This window comes from Brachyhypopomus gauderio, chromosome 20 (genome assembly GCF_052324685.1).
Source record: "Brachyhypopomus gauderio isolate BG-103 chromosome 20, BGAUD_0.2, whole genome shotgun sequence".
Classification (NCBI taxonomy): Eukaryota; Metazoa; Chordata; class Actinopteri; order Gymnotiformes; family Hypopomidae; genus Brachyhypopomus; species Brachyhypopomus gauderio.
The window spans coordinates 4,835,228-4,852,392 of record NC_135230.1 but is presented as its reverse complement, the minus strand read 5'-3'; the positions used below and the strand labels follow the sequence as shown (position 1 = coordinate 4,852,392).

At 39.3% G+C, this 17,165-nt stretch overlaps 1 protein-coding gene across 8 annotated transcripts in view; it reads right to left on the bottom strand.

Annotated features, from left to right (window-relative positions):
• LOC143484633 (NACHT, LRR and PYD domains-containing protein 12-like) overlaps nucleotides 1–17,165 on the bottom strand; it is a 17,907-nt gene extending 742 nt beyond the window's left edge. The window contains exons 1-15 of one of the 8 annotated variants that reach the window (XM_076983456.1): nucleotides 17,093–17,162; nucleotides 16,737–16,778; nucleotides 15,533–15,615; nucleotides 15,290–15,371; nucleotides 14,732–14,830; nucleotides 14,458–14,577; nucleotides 12,017–14,353; nucleotides 7,115–7,288; nucleotides 6,103–6,276; nucleotides 5,336–5,509; nucleotides 4,386–4,562; nucleotides 3,433–3,606; nucleotides 3,151–3,324; nucleotides 2,781–2,954; nucleotides 49–95 (exon numbers count right to left, since the gene is read on the bottom strand). In XM_076983456.1, the coding sequence (XP_076839571.1) occupies nucleotides 49–95; nucleotides 2,781–2,954; nucleotides 3,151–3,324; nucleotides 3,433–3,606; nucleotides 4,386–4,562; nucleotides 5,336–5,509; nucleotides 6,103–6,276; nucleotides 7,115–7,288; nucleotides 12,017–14,353; nucleotides 14,458–14,531 (3,679 nt within the window). In that variant the 5' untranslated portion in view covers nucleotides 14,532–14,577; nucleotides 14,732–14,830; nucleotides 15,290–15,371; ... (1 more) ...; nucleotides 16,737–16,778; nucleotides 17,093–17,162. Of the gene's footprint in view, nucleotides 1–48; nucleotides 96–2,780; nucleotides 2,955–3,150; nucleotides 3,325–3,432; nucleotides 3,607–4,385; nucleotides 4,563–5,335; nucleotides 5,510–6,102; nucleotides 6,277–7,114; nucleotides 7,289–12,016; nucleotides 14,354–14,457; nucleotides 14,578–14,731; nucleotides 14,831–15,289; nucleotides 17,042–17,092 lie in introns of those variants that run through there. The other 7 variants (XM_076983451.1, XM_076983455.1, XM_076983448.1 and 4 more) reach the window with 7 other exon arrangements.

The following is a 17,165-nucleotide window of genomic DNA, read 5'->3' as shown; positions in this document are numbered from 1 at the left end:
TGTATACACTTTGTGTGTGGATGATCATTATATTGAACACAGACTTACATTTTCTTAGGCCTGGTGTGACCCTGACCTTCCCTGCATGTTCCAGCCTAAAGACAAAAGACATAAAACCTTTAAAATTTAGCTAAAATTTGAAGAACTCAAATGTAAAGTAAGTCCTCAGTAAGTACACCATGTTTTACTGATTTACATTTGTTGTGATTTTGGGTTTTTGCTTAGCACTAGCATTAGCAACAATATATTGTGCTTACCATTAACATAATATAGTAATTAAATATATCTACTGCATTAGATGTATTTAAGCTGTAAACCCTAAGAAGGGCCTTAGGAAATCATGATGTGTAAGGAGTTCAAAGGGAAGATGACCCGGTCAACGGGAAGTTGAGGACCGCAGTGTTAGACTGATAAAGGAGAAGTACAACATACCAGTGTATGACCCAGGGTATCTGCACATTTTTAAATCTCAAATTCAATTACTTTTAAGACCTTTTTAATACCTCTCACAAGAAAAAATAATACTATTACTGGGGATGCAGGTGTGTTCCACATCGTTGACGGGGGGGGGGGGGGGGGCGAACGAGAATTGTTGACCGGGGGGGAACGAAAATTGTTGACGTTGTTGAGGCCGTATACTCCAACGCTAGGAATCTAGCACTAGGACCCTGGAGTGGTTATTTTCTGCATGGTCCTAGCGCTAGATTCTGCAAAGTTCACATCGCGCCAGAACAACTGAACAACACACACTTATAATAATTTAATGCCTCCCCTCATAAAATTCTAGACATTTTAAGACATTTTTAGGCCTTGAATATGGAAAACTAAATTTAAGACTTTTTAAGACTTTTTAAGGACCCGTGGGTACCCTGGTATGACCGCATCCCTTTTGAACAGATATTCTAATACAGGCCCGTTGACAGTATTGCTGGGGCCCGGGACAAGAAAGTTTCATGTGCCCCCCCCCCCCCCCCCCGGCTTACGTCATTTGAATTTTCTCAGTAGCAGACAATCCTTGTGTTAGGTCATATAGTATATAATACAGCCACACATCAGCTGTTTCTGACAGCTGACTGGTTTATACTTGACGTGTCGCGAGCGGCGCGAGGGTCCGCGCGGCGAAAATGAAGTAATCGCAGTGGCACCGAACGTGCGCGAGGGTCTCGATTCTTCGTGAGGTCGTGCACCTCTCGAATTTTGTAACTTCGCGCGCGCCGCGCTTCTGCGCAATGAACAAAGTCATGTTTGCAGGGTTCATACACCTTTATAAGGTGGAATTCAAGCACTTGTACTTCACTTTAAAGGTCCATTTCAATATTTCCCTGAACGCTAAACATAATTAAGTTAAATATTTATACATATACTCGAAATAATTTGCTTTTTATTTACATTATTTAATGGTTGTTTATTTTCAAAACGCCCAATCTTAACGTCTTCACGTTCTCTCATTTTTCGTCCTGGAATTACATTTGTTGTGAAACGAAGTAGTACTTTAGCCTAAATTCCAGCACTTTTCAAACCTGGAACACAATGCATTAAAATACATTAAAATTCGACTTTCTTTTCTGCGCTCCAGATTTCTGTATTTACTTTAACTATCCACCACTGTATTTCCCGCTGTTGGACGGGTACCGGCCGGCTACGGTCGATGCTGGATCAAACCATTTTTCAGTGGGAGGCGGGGGTGTATGCACTTAATGGAAAATATGCAGATAGGTAAAAAACATATATTTTAGCCATTGAGCTTATTTTGAGTACAAAAATTTATATTAATGAAAGATTTCAAGATTATTTAAAATTATAGACTTTAAATAAAAAATAAATTGCTGGGCTCTTTGATGGGCCCCCCTGGCCCTGGGGCCCGGGACAACAGACCCGGTTGTCCCCCCCTGTCGACGGGGCTGTTCTAATATGCTGAAACAAATGGATAAGTCATGTCTGCTTGAACAGCAAAATCATGTTTGCTCAAACAACAACACCATGTAAGGTATAGAAGAAGATCTAAGCGTTTGGGGGAGGAGAAAACAGTATAAAAGACTGCTTGCACACACGCTTATCGGATCTCTCTGATGTTAGAATGTGAGATCCCCAGAGATATCTCTGTTTTAATAAAGGCCTTTTTGGTATTGCTATAATTTTGGTATGGTTGTTCCTGCTATCTCTTTCCCATCAAACGAACACGCTGGGCTAAAGTGGTTGATAGAAGTTTTAAGCCCTTAACACATTTCAACATAATAAGTTGATTCTTTTTGTGGGTGGGGTAATAAAATCAAGCTTTGAATCTGAAATAGTTTGAAAACAGCTCAAATGTATCCTTTGATATCCAGCATTTAAAATAGTTTGATGATGATTAATTTCCTTCATAGTGACAAAAATATAAAAATATAATTAGCTACTGCTCCCTACAGTGATGGAGTAAGATGGGCAGGAACCAGACCTGCATATCTGGCCTTTTTCTAAAACGGTGGTAGTGCATACAGAATCATGACTCATGGCTTTAGAATTCTGACAGCTTCACCTAAAAGGATGCAACACACCTCCTCACACACAGACACACAAAGGGGAATCATTTGGAGTTCTACAATAGGCTTTTTGGTATTCCCTATAGTCCACTTGGGGCCCAACAACCCACAGATGAAGTGGAAAATGCAAATGTGATCCGATGAGACCTAAATTTAACCCGAATCAACTGATGTCTGAATCTAGTTGCTCACACACACACACACACACACACACACAACCATGCACACTCATAAAGAGCACCATAAAGTTTTACATACCTAAGTGTGTCCAGCCTGCAGTGTGGATCCTCCAGTCTAGCAGAGAGCAGCTTCACTCCTGACTCTCCTGGGTGGTTGTAGGTCAGATCCAGTTCTTTCAGGTGTGAGGGGTTTGAACTCAGAGCTGAAGCCAGAGAACTACAGCCTTCCTCTGTGACCAAACAACCAGACAATCTGAAGAAAAAAGTGAAAAAAGAGGGAGGAAACACGAATCATAGGATATTTGACAACTGTTGATATCTTCTGGAATAAAAGGCACCAGGTTACAGGTTGGTTAATTATATTTTTTCAAACTGTCATATGGGATTGAGACAACCAAAGACACACCATCTAGTGTTTTCACTCTTAAATGAATTTACAGAAAACTCACTTGACTATTTCCAATTTACAGTGTGAGCTCTCCAGACCAGCAGAGAGCAGCTCCACTCCTGAATCATGTAAGTCGTTGTTACTGAGGTCCAGTCCCCTCAGAGGTGACTGTGCTGATTGTAAAGCTGATGACAGCATTTTGACAGAATTCCCAGTGAGACAGCAGAAAGCTAACCTGCAACAGGACAGAAATAAACATTGTGCTTTGAATTTTACATGGCAACTGTATGAACATGCAAGGGAAAAAAAGGTAAAACACATATAAAACACAAACTACCCATACCTGAGCATCTCCAGTTTACAGTGTGGATTCACAAGTGCATTAGAAAGCAATTTCACTCCTGTTTCTCCTGGATGATTACTGGTCATCTCCAGATCTTTTAAGTGTGAGGGGTTTGAGCTGAGAACTGAAGCCAGAGCAGAAAAGCCTTCCTCTCTGACCAAGCAACCACACAGTCTGGTGAGTGGAAAGGAAAAGAAGAAATGCAGAATATAAAAGGGAGTGTTTGCTTAAAAGAAAAAAGTTCAGAACCATATAGTTCAAATAGGTTTTTTTTGTAATTTATGAATTTTCAGTTTAGAGCAATTATTTTAGTTTCTTACAATTTCAAATAATTCCAATTCAAATATTTTTATTAGAAATGACCCTGGAAAATGTTAATAAACATCGCTATCTACAGCAACCACAGTGCAAACAACAGAGACAATAACTTGCATAATACAACATTTTATACAATGTATTTGTATTGCAAGTGCTGAAAAAATTCAGCCTGGTACATTTGGTTGGAGATGACCTTTGAGACAAACTTGAATTTTATACTTTTCTTTGCTCAGAGATAATCTTGGTAGGTATGTGTCTTTAGTACAAAAACATCTCGTTGCCTCTGTTTGTCCATGTTTAACTTTCTCAGTGTGTTCTGTGTTTGTTCGCTGTAGTTCGCTTTTCCCTGCCAGCATGTGTATCTCGTGCTGTTCTTAGTTTCAATTCCCTGTTAATTTAGTTGTTTAAATTATCACTTGATTCATGTTGCTTTGCTGTGTGTTATGTGTATGTTTTGTATTTGTCAGTTTTAGTCGACTGCCCGTTCTCACCACTTAAGTTTACCATCCCCTCCGTTGTCAGTGTTTTCCCATTCTTTGTCCTGTCCTGCTGTTAGTGTTCTGTTGCGTTCATTATAATAAATATTCAAAAACCTGCAACTGCATCACACCTGCCCCAGTTAAACGTTACAATACCTTAAAATCTCCAATTTACACTGTGAACTTCTCAGCCCATCAGAAAGAAGCTTCTTCACTCCTGAGTCCTGCAGGTCATTGTGACTGAGGTCCAGTTCTTTCAAGGAGGAGTCTGCTGACTTCAGAGTGGCACAGAGTTTTTCACAGGAGCACGCTGAAAGGTTACAGCTAGCTAATCTGTGAGAGAACAAATACAGTGCAAAAAAGTTTAATTTCAATTATCTGTTGATTTCAGACTTTTTCAAGGTTGATTAATTCTAAATACACTATTTACCTATTTACAAGGTTTCTGCAAGGACCATGCTTTCTACAAAATTACAAATATATAGTAGATGTTTAAACTGAGAATGATGAATGGTCAAGTGCTCTACAGAGACTAGCTCATAGTTAAAACGTATCTACTACTAATTAATTAAGAGTTTTGCATTCAACCCTAGTAACATATCTAGATCTTTAAAGTCACATTTGGTTGTAATAAAGGGCAGTAGGCCTAGATCTCCTGGAGTGACAAAAGGACCAAAGAGATGAGGATGACAAACAGTGTGGGGAAATCAGCAGTGACCCCTAATCCTGTTTTACCAGCTCCCATTCCAAAACAAACAAAGAATGTAAAATAGGAAAACGATAACAGAGAAAAGTGCTTTAAGTAAATGATCCAAAAATTATTCAAAGAATCATCTCTGCGCTCAAAATTGATAACATACAATGTGGATGCCAAATTACTCTAAAGGTGTTAAAATGACAATCATCAAAACAAATGTTAAAGTTTGAAGGCAATATCTATATCTTTATTCAGCTTTTATAACTGACTTACTCCTAAAACCAAACCTATTGTATTCAATTTGTTGCAACATGATAGCATTAGAAAATATTCTCTATGAACAACTTTTAGATAACAATTTAGATCAAATAGGTATTGTTATTCAACAACAAAAGTATTCTAATCTTGCCTGAGTGTTTGCAGTTTACATTGTAAACTCTGCAGCCCGTCAGAGAGTTGCTCCACTCCTGAATCCTGTAGGTCATTGTTACTAAGGTCTAGTTCTTTCAGGGAAGAACTTGCTGAGTTCAGAGTTAAGCAGACAGTTTCGCAGGATTTCATAGTAAGATTACAGCCAGCCAGTCTGCAACAACAAGGAAACCAATTTAGTCAAAATATTTTTCATATTTTCATTTTCCTTTTCACACAGTGTGACAAAATGATCTAATATTATTTAAATATATATGATATTAACTACCATGCATTTTAGGTCACTAGAGTTACTAAGATTTATGAGGCATAACTCAACATTGCAAATTACATTTAGAAACACCATAAAAGAAATCAGTCAAATGCCATCTTTGCTCCATTACACTCACCTGGTAAAGAGCAACATTCACTTATTTGTATTACTGGCCAGTCATGATTGGTGACAATAATACAAACCTTAATTTTAACATTACACAATAGCTTTAATCTGGCGGTTCTAAGAGCATAAGAAACTTGTTTTATGTGTATTAAAACCTTTGAATAAATACCACATTGTGAAATATTTCTGTCTCATTCTTAAATTGCAATGATTCTCTGATTATTGCTGTCAGGCAATTGGTACATTAAGTGACTCGCAATCTGTGAGTGAAATGCAGACATTTTCAAAGGCATAATCTAAAATCAATAATTAAAATAGTAGCTTTAGCAAAATTCCCCTACTGTGACTTCAATTTACAGGAAGCTGACCTGAGTATCTCCAGTTTACAGTGTGAACTTGTCAGTCCATCAGAGAGCACCTCCACTCCTGAATCCCGAAGGGAATTATAACTAATGTCAAGCACTTTCAGGCAAGAGTTTGTTGACTGCAGGTTACAGCATATCACTTCACAGGAATTTGCTGTGAGATTACAGGCGGGCACTCTGCAAAGGCAAAGGACATGTTAAAGCCAACTTGAACCGTCATGAAAACAAGCACATAGCTGACCTAACCTTCCTAAGATTATCCATCCCAGGACATAATCAACTGTACAGGGGTGTGAACTGAATATGTGTGGGTGCCATCCATTCAGCCTGGCATTAATGTGAGTTAATTTAAATTAAACTGTACAGAAAAGCAAGGATTCTAAGAAAACAAAAAAAAAAAACGAATTTAACTAATTCTCTTGTTCTTGTAACGGCGATGTACGGCAACATGATGAGGTGAGTGCACGTTGCATTCACATAGAAACACTCACATATAATGAGAACACTCAGACAAAGACGAGCACGGGACACTGCATAAATGCACATTATATAGACTAACTAAACAAGACCCAAGTGATGACAGGACAAGCCACAGATGAGACGGATGAACACACAGACATTGGACCACACCCAAGGAAATACACATATGGACATAACCAGACATAGACTACACCTACACACACCCAAAGGGAGGAGCCTGGGGCTGTAACGTGACAGATCTTCAATGCACAGACACAGGGATATGTGAAATGATCACAATCACAACTTGCAAATGTCTTCCAAACAACAATTATAAAGAAATACTTCGCAATCTGAAAACATGTTTTCAGTACCAATGATAAAAAGTCATTTTATCAGCACCAATGACAGAAAGGTTTACACTTGTGTCACTTTTCTATTGCTTAATTAAACGGCAGTAACGAACATAAAAATACCCCTAATCTACACCTACCCTATTGTAGGGTCTTCATAAATTGGCATTTACCAGTAAAGACCTAATTCACAGAAAGCTTACCTGAGTATCTCCACTTTACAGAGTGAACTGTTCAGCCCAGCAGATAGAAGCTTTACTCCTGAATCCATCAAACCATTGTTAGTAAGGTCCAGTTCTTTCAGTGAGGAATTTGCTGATTGTAGGGCTGATGCAATTATTTCACAAGTGTTCATGGTGAGTTTACAGCCAGCTAGTCTGCAATAGAGTAACAGACTAGCTGTTACAGAGTAAATAGTATATAGTACCGTCAAAAGCATTTTTGTAAACCAGTAATGTAAATCTCACCAGTGATATGACACAAGTAAAACTGTACACATGTGTAACGCTGGCAGCATGGAGGGAATGGGAGGTGGATGCAAGAGAGAAGATTGAGATTTATTCTAGGGAAATACATGATCAGGGTCATATAAACAGGCTTGGGTCAAATCCGACAAAGAATCAGTCCAGCACACATATCCAACACATACCTTTCAGGCATGATGAAAAGAATGAACATTACCAAACAGACAACCATAGACACCAACGCCAGGGCTGTATGACAAGCAAAGATCAGCAACTTGCATTTTCTGCCCAACCAAAGTCACCAACCTTCTACCTTCTTCTTTAACACTAGAAGCGCCGCCCCTCGTTTACATACTTATACCTAGAAGCGCGGAGGGCCGGTCATCTGACCGCTTTCACCACCTACTACTAGCGCCGTGTTGTTTTCACCTACTTAAAGCGCGCCTCGGGCGGTCAAAAGACCGCTGACTTTTTACACAGGGGAGCTGGTACTGACACATAATTAACGCTAGATGGCATTTTGCACAAAAGGAAGAATGAGCCGCCCAAACAAAATATTCGTAATGGTGACATTTGCACGTTACGTCAATATGTTAACAAATTAATGTGACTAAATAACCTTTTAGAATCAGTGCCTTGTGACCTTGTTCTCAGTAGCTTCCCCATTGTCAGTTTTGTTTAGTTTCATATTGCATTTCCTGGTTTGTGCGAAAACGTAAATGCAAAATATAGTTTCAGTTTTGTTATATGTTTTGCATATATGTCACTATATTATCATGTTCGTACGGCACACCACTAACCCACTGGCCCGCACCCCCCACTGTGAAGCGTTCACGTGTTTTGTTTTGCTAATGCCACAGACCGCGCTGGACCCTCCAACCCCCACATCCACAGAAAGCTTGTTCAATACTCAAAGTACCAAACATGAAGACCGTAGACTGAGCCAAAGCAAGTTTATTTGTATACTCAATGTTACGCCATTTCAAGTTTTAATGTCTAAAAGTTGTGTATGTTAGTGAATTGTAGGCTATTGTGAACATAACAAATCTACAAATAAATGTCTATAATGTTTTGTGTTAGACAAAGAACAAAAAGCACAAATAGGCAAAATTAATTACAAAAATATCATTATAAAAGGTAGGCTATGTACCTTTGCGTAACAAAACGCAAAATTATTAAAATGATACTTTTGATGGCTTCACGAATATAGTTACCTCTCTCCTCTCTAATGTTCACTTTGTTCTCTCGCCGTATTGTGTTGCCATTTCAAATGGAGAGGTATTTGATCGGTGAATAGCCGATGTGTGATCCCACGTCCTAACGACCGTGTCACCAGTTGTTTGAAGATGTTTCCATCACAGTATGGAGGTTCACAAGCAGCGTTATCACCATTCGGAGATTTACATTTAGCTTATATTGCATACGTTTCGTCCCCCACCTCAAATTAAGTTCAATTTATGTAGTGTATTGTGAACTTGTGAATAAACCTCCGTCGCTGTGGTTAACGTTCATGCACTGTTTGAACTATATTTGTTTATTTATTACAGCCAGGTTTAGGAGGGTGCAGTATAGTATACAGCTATAGGCCAACAACGGGTGCCTCCCGTCTCTCTTTAGCGTATATTGAATAAGTTTCGTTCCCCACCTCAAGTCAAGTTCCCTTTGTTTTGATTTGTGTGTCAGCTTCACACAACTCAACATTCAAAACACAGCTTAGGTGCAGTCTTTGCACATTTGCCACAGACCAGTCACTTACATGTCTGGCAGATGTCATACGATTTGCCGACTTGGCATTGTTTTCAGGTAAAATTTGCTTTTGTGCCACTGCCCTAGCCGCTTTCGCCATTTTCTGCTGTGCACACAGCTCCTTTACCAACTCGAGAATAAACCTTCGTCTGCTCAGGATAACGTTCATGCACTGTTTGAACAATATATGTGCATTTATTGCAGCCAGGTCTAGAAGGTTGTAGAAAACCGCAACAGGCCAACGACGGGTGCCTCCCTTCACCGAATACAGTCGTGCCATTTGATCCATAACATCAACGCCACATTTAGTCGTGCTGTTTCAGTTTCAGGCAGTTTCTTTGCGCCATTATCAATTGAAACTGTCTGATGCATTGAGCTCTGGATGCATACATTTTTTTATGTTAAAATGGTAAATCGTTAAGAGTTATTTTTCCAGCCCGCAACACCTTGGTGGAAAATCTTTCAGACTGTGCCTGTGTACATGGGGGCATCTCACGTCTGATTTTATTCATCATACCAACAATAGTGATTTTGTTCGCCAAAAGGGTGTTTGCAAGTGCCAATGAAGTGAAAAAATTGTCAGTCATTACATTTCTTCCTTTACCCGTGAAAGGCTCCATCAAACGCAACACAATATTTTCAGACAACCGTTGACCAGCCGGCCTGCTTTCATCTTTCCCTAGATAGGGAATGGCGTTTAGCATATATTTTGTTTCAACATCAGCAGCCACCCAGAACTTAATCCCAAATTTATCGGGTTTATTGGCCATGTACTGAGTGAAACGACAGCGAGCTTTAGTTGGGAACAGTTGCTCATCAACAGTTCTCAAATGTTCTCACCGGGCGTGTAAGAAGCTTCAATTTGTTTTTCACAAATTTATCAAATATCTCCGAGATCAGGGCAAATGTATCAGTCGCAAGGCGGGCAGCCCTTGTGCTCTTGTCATCAAAGCGCAGATAGCACATGATATCTCTGAATGTCTGTCTAGACATTGTCTCTTTGAAAATGGGATTTCCCAAGTTAGCAGACCAGTATTCAACAAGTTTCATGCTTTTTTCATGCTGTTATACCTCTCAAATAAACGAGACCCACAAATGCTGTCAGTTCGTCAGCTGTTAGTTTGAACTGAGCATTATTTCGTTCAGCCTCTGCCTCTGTGTATTTTAGAATTGCGCCCCACATTTCTGTGTCAATCAAACACAGTAAGCTGGTCAGTGGACTTTTTTAATTTTGTCCTTGGCATAACACGTAGGCCCTGGGGTTTCTCTCACAATATTGCACTCTTGTGCTCTACCCCGAGGTTTGCCAGCAGTTTGTTCAAAACATACCATACCGTCTTTGGCCTGAAATGAGTCACCACCACACTCAGTTTCAAAGTCCGATTCTGAATCAGATTGAAGATTCAGATCCATTTCACTTTCGCCCTCTCCATCCGACACCTCACATTGTTCCCCTCCGATTCCATCTCATCAATATTGCACAGCATGTCCAGCACTTGCTTTGGGGTGTACATGATTCTCTGTGCCATTTTTATAATGCACTATACAACCTTTCAAACGCCCAAACCGAGGAGTCACACAAACTGTGTTGCTGTTCAAACACCCAAACCAAGCTTTCAAGCAAACTGTGTTGCTGTTCGATCGCCTAAACCGAGCTTTCAAGCAAACTGTGTTGCTGTTCAAACGCCAAAACCGAGCTTTCAAGCAAACTATGTTGCTGTTCAAACGCCAAAACCGAGCTTTCAAGCAAACTATGTTGCTGTTCGATCACCCAAGCAGAGTTTTCACTCAAACTGTGTAGCCGCGCCGCAATGAATTTATAGCTCGTGTTGCCTCATGAATGCTATTGTGAATAAAGTGTTCATAACAGCACCACCCATGCCATCATCTCAGTTTCGCTCGCAAAGGTATGCATTTACATACGTAACTTGCATTCTACTTAATTCTTTTGTAATGCCAGTGTGTCAAAAGCAGCTATACATAATGTATGTATCTAACAGCTAGCCCTGGCGATGAGGGATTATACCCGAGAGATCATTTCTTTGAGATATTGACTTGATAAGTAGGCTAATTACCATTCGCAGAATTCCTGCAAACTACTAAAGCATTTATTAGGCAAAGCAAGACTCTCTCACGGTTTGAAAACCATTGATGTAAACTTATATATAGTATATATTAAATAATATTAATAAATAAAGTATATATTTTAAGACTTAGTGAAACACTTTGACTTTTGTTCAACGGATGAATTCCGTTTTTTCTTTACACATAATCAGTTTGAACTTTGTGATTAATTTAATTTTGAAAACTATTGATCTTTATTTATTTATACTAAATATTAAATGACATACGAATCTTTGCGTCACCCACTGGCAGAAAAGAGAATCACAGTCTTGAAGTGTAGGCGACGACGACAATATTACAGAGATACGAGCGAAATCGATTGAAACTAGCCTGTGCTGGGTTTCTTTTAACAATGTAAAAATACTAGTTTATTAAAAGGACAATTCTGGGAAAAGTCATGAAAGGAGGGTTCTGAAATTGGATCTAGTGCAAAGATATATATATATATATTTTTTTTTTTTGTGCTGCTGCGGTCAAGTAACCGGTGCTCGGCGCTTCTAGGTATAAGTAGGTCAAACAGAGGCAGCGCTTGTAGTAGACATCACAGCGGTTAAATGACCAGTGCTTTGGCGCTTCTAGTGTTAAATCTAGGTGTATGACTTATCAAGTGAATCAAGCATTCAGTTAATCTACTGCATGAGAATGTGTAGAGCCTCAGGCCCACAGTCATAGAGATGTAATCTGAGATGTTGTAATCTGAGATGTTGTCATCCAGCCATGTCATGCGTTCACTCTAGTTAATGTGAAGGTGAATTTGTATTAAATACTCACATAGCCTTTCTGCATTTTGTGATAGCTGGAATAAGTCTCCTATAACCCTCTTCTGATGTGTTGTACTTCTTCAGGTTTAACTCATCCAGCACCTCCTCTGAGATCAGAAGCATACAGGCTAGTGCTGAACACTGTCCAGGAGAAAGTTCAGTTTCCCGATGTTTCTCTGATTGTAGATACTCCTGAATCTCTCTGGAGAGAGACTGGTCTCTCATTTCAGTGAGGCACAGAAACAGGTTGATGGATCGGTCTGTAGGGAGGTGCATTCTTTGTTTAATTTTTTCCATCATCATCTTGATGATCCTTATCATCACTGCCATCTCCTCCATTGCCATCTCATCTTCACCTTTGATTTGCTTCTGTATATATGTTATCATTTTGTTGATGCTCTCTGAGCTCTTCTCTTGTCTTGTCAGTAAGTGTTGTAGGAGACTCTGATTAGACTCCAGTGAGATGCCCAGCAGAAATCGGAGAAAAAGATCCAGGTGTCCATCCTTACTCTCTAAGGCTTTACACACTGCTCGTCTTAGCAACTCTTCCAGTGGAACATTTTCAGGCCATTGCGTGTACAATGGTTTAAAAAATTGCAGCACATCCTTGTTGTTGATCACATAGCAGTGAAACACGTAGAAAGCAGCCAGGAACTCCTGGAAGCTCAAATGCACAAAGCAGTAGACCTTCCTCTGGTAAAGCACAGATTCCTCCCTAAAGATCTCAGTGCAGATCCCAGAATACACTGAAGCCTCAGTGACATCAATGCCACATTTTCTCAGGTCCTCTTCATAGAACATCACATTTCCTTTTATTAGCTGTTTGAAAGCCAGTTCAGCTAGTTTCAGAATCATGGCTTTGTTGCTCTCTAGGTATGCTTTTCCATTTCTATCTTCACCTTCCCCATATTTCCATTTTTTCTTGCTTGTCTGAATAAGTAAGAAATGTATGTACATCTCCGTCAGAGTTTTAGGAATTTCTTCATCTTTGCAGCATTCCAGGAATTGCTGAAGTACAACGGCTGAGATCCAGCAGAAGACAGGTATGTGACACATGATGTGTAGGGTCCTTGTGGACTTAATGTGTGAAATGATTTTCTTAGCCTGATCTTGGTCGCATAATTTCTTCCTGAAGTATTCCTCCTTCTGTGGGTCATTGAATCCCTGAATTTCTGTCACACGGTTGATGTACCGAGTTGGGATCTGATTGGCTGCTGCTGGTCTGGAGGTTATCCAGATGCGAGCAGAGGGAAGCAGGTTTCCTTTGATAAGGTTTGACATCAACACACCCACTGATGATGTCACGGTTAAGTTAAATATTTTTTCACATTCAAAAAAGTTTAGTGGAATTCTGTTTTCATCCAAGCCATCAAAGATTAACACAATTTTGTGTGTTTCATATATTTTTGAGTCCATATCTTTGATCTCAGGATGGAAGTCACACAGAAGTGTATGAAAACTGTAGTGGTCAAATTTAATCAAATTCAGCTCCCGGAACGGAAGCACAAACATGAAATGTACGTCCTGATTGGCTCTTCCTTCAGCCCAGTCCAAAATGAACTTCTGCACAGAGACGGTTTTCCCAATTCCTGCAATCCCTTTAGTCAGGACAGTCCTGAGTTGTCCTTCTTTGTCTTCTCTTTCTTCAAATCCTGGTCTCTCTGAAGGTTGAAAGATATCATTGCAATTTATTTGAGCATCTTGTAAAGGTTGTTTCTTGGGTGTTTTAACCATCTGTAAAACCTCATGTTCTTCATTTAGGCTTTTACAATCTCCTTCCATAATCAAGAGCTGTGTGTAAACTCTGTCCAATAGAAATTTATCCTCTTGTGTTTTGATTCCCTCAAATAAACTCTGATACTTTTTCCAGACAACTGCATCATTTTGTATGGGTTGTATTTTGGATCTCTTCTCCATATGTAAAACTTCACGTTCTTCACTTATGCCTGTACTTTCTCCTTCTATAATGTAAAGCTGTGTGTAAATTCTGTTCAAGAGAGTTGTACTGCCTTCTGATTTGATACCTTCAAATACGTTCTCATACTTGTTCTTCATGCTGATTTTGTGTCTTTCTAAAACTCTGTGCAGGACGTCGTCCACTGGTGTGTCAGCGTCCTGCTGCACAGACTCTTCTATTTCTTTGTGCAGATGTACAACAGGACGTGTTGTAGATCTCTTTCTGCACTGGTCACAGGCAAAGCCTCCTGATGGACCAGACTGGTCCCAGTCGTTGCTGATACACTTCTTGCAGAAAGTGTGTCCACACTTGATGGAGACTGGATCTGTCAGAAGCTGCTGACAAACTGCACATGTGAACTGATTCTGAAGTTGGTCATTCCTCTCTTCACTGCAGAGACACAAAAATGATAAGCTATATATATATATATATATATATATATATATATATATATGCCACACCCAGTCAGAAACTACATGGGATTGGAATGTTACCTTGTCTTCAGACCAGAAGGAACAGGTCCACTGCTAAAATTAAAAGGCTCCTTTATAGACCAGTCACTCTTCATAGACACACAACTTGGTGCTGGAGATGCTGCTCCCTGAATCTTTAAACTGGAAACATTACAAATATTCAATCAAGTCATTCATCTCTATCATTCAGTATCTTAAAAACATAATTCAGTATTTCATTTTACAAAACTCATGAGAACATTAAGAAAACTTGAAGCTCATAACCACATAAAGTTTGCCTTCCTAAGAAGCTTACAGCTTGGCCAATCTGAAACTGCTCAGTCAGTATACACCTACACAGGACCACTTCCTTCCCCGAGCTGTGATGTGACCACATGTTTCACTCTGCTCTTTTCTGCACCAATATAAACAGAGCCCATTGGAAAAGGTTATAATAAAGATTTTTCCTCATGCATCAGGGTTAATATAATCACCATTATATAAAGAGTGTTTTATTTGTTAACTATGCTATGTAGTCCATAAGTGCATGAAACAAACTTATACTGCTTTAGAAATTGTTCTGCTTTTCAACAGTTATCCATTGGCCACAAGTGCTAGAGTTGCTTCTTCCTGTTTGCTTTCACAGCCTCTTTAGATTACATCTACTGTTAATCATATGTCTTTGTTAGCCTTTAATGGTAACTTTGTTAATCCTATCACACTGCAGAACACACGGGGTTTGTTTGTTAATGAAGCAGTGTGTCATCTCTCCCTGTCTCTCCATGGATGGAAGTCAGCGGAGAATGCTGCTCTCACTGAAGTGTCATAGCATTGTGAAAATATAATTTAACCAAGGTAACAAAAAACTACTCACATTTGGTCAGAGGTTCCATCTCCGTCACTGGACCTATAAGGCTCCATCACTATGTTAATTATCTATCACACACAGCCAAACCCTGGAGATTCACAATCACATCATCATCAACACAATCACATTATCATCACATCAACAGTCAGGGTGGGGTAGTATTAGGGTAATTAGGGTAATGTTTTGTCCTTTGGTATAAGAATACGAATAACAATAGTGCCACTTTAACATAATAAAGCAGCCACTTACACTTATATGTGTTCATGGCATCAGAGTAGAGGGAGGAGCCTGGGGAGGGAGGAACCTGGGGTGTGAGGCCTTGTTCTCTAACACTGATGAAGTAAAATTAATATTATATCACACAATTACTAATAATTACTAATCAATACATACTGTACATTCATAGTGTTTATCACTACATCTTGATCTTGAATCTACTGTCTGGGGAGACTTCTCCCATAACCCTCTCAGATAAATGGATTGTCCTGTATATGCTAACTTGTCATGTCTGGCTCTGCCCCCTCATGTTAATCATGTCTTTTTCTTGTTCCATGTGCTCTTATTTTAGTTTCCCATGTGTTTTCAATTTCCATGCCTGCTCATTTGTAACCCCTCATTAATGTTATCACCTGTGTCTGGTTTAGTTCCTTAATCACCTTGTGTATTTATCCTGTCAGCTTGTCTTTGCTTCCTTTTAATGTTTCTTTTTTATTTATTCTGTAAAGCACTTTGAGTTGCATGTATGTATTACATGTATTACATACTATTATTATTATTATTATTATTATTATTATTATTATTATTATTATTACAGTGATCTACCCGATGGTGGCCACGTCTCCAGGATTAAGAAATAGACATGACATTCTTAAAGCTTTATTTTTTGGAGTAACATCCACATAGGCTATTTATTTTTTCCTTTCAGTGCAATCATAGAATTCTGGAAATGACTGACCGTCCCATCTAAGTAGTTTTGCAGGGGAATATAAAGTGTTAATCCAAAGGGATGTGAAGTCCCTCTCTGTTTTCATTTTGTAATTTTATCTATGTGTCATGGTCCAAATGCTGCATCTAAAAAATGATGTCTGACTGAACTCTATGTAAACCAATCGGATGATGCACCAGCGAAGCGTACCCCCAATGATCTGACTCAGTTTAGCCCACAGCCACCATTTTTAGAAAAGAGCTTAGTCTGACAGCTAACCAGGGCCGGAGTGGGACACTATTTCAGCCCGGGAGTTTCATGCCCAAAATTATTTTTCCCTCCCAATCGGCCCAAACTAGAGACTGACATGAGCCGGCCCATCGGGAATCCTCCCGAATCTCCCGATTAACCACTCCGGCTCTGCAGCTAACAGCTACACTTCTGCTAATTCAAGTCCATATTTTCACACACATATCTTAAATAACTGAAATTATGTTTGATGCGATGATATGCAAAACAGATGTCTACCACTTCATCCCTACGGTTCATCCATCCCCAGAAAGATGTAGCCTAAATGGAGACCACAAACTCAATTTAGGTCAGGATCACCTTACAAACTGCATCGATGCCAAATTTGGATCAGTTTAACCACACACTCATCTTAACTAATTATCCACATATATTACTCTTTATTTTTGCTTTACATATTTCAATGTATTATAAAACATAATACATTGCAATGTAGAGCATTTAGCTAGATATGCGGCTAAATGCAGCTAATTTAGTCTGAACTAAAAGTTTAATCTATGCAAAGATTAAAAACTTTGCACACAAAAACATCAATTTGCTGTAGAATACACCTCGCATTTAATTGATTTACTTACCATTAAATACTAAAAATCTCTCGAGCCTTCTGTCCACCCGCCTCCGGTTGCATAAACGCGTCACTTAACGTTC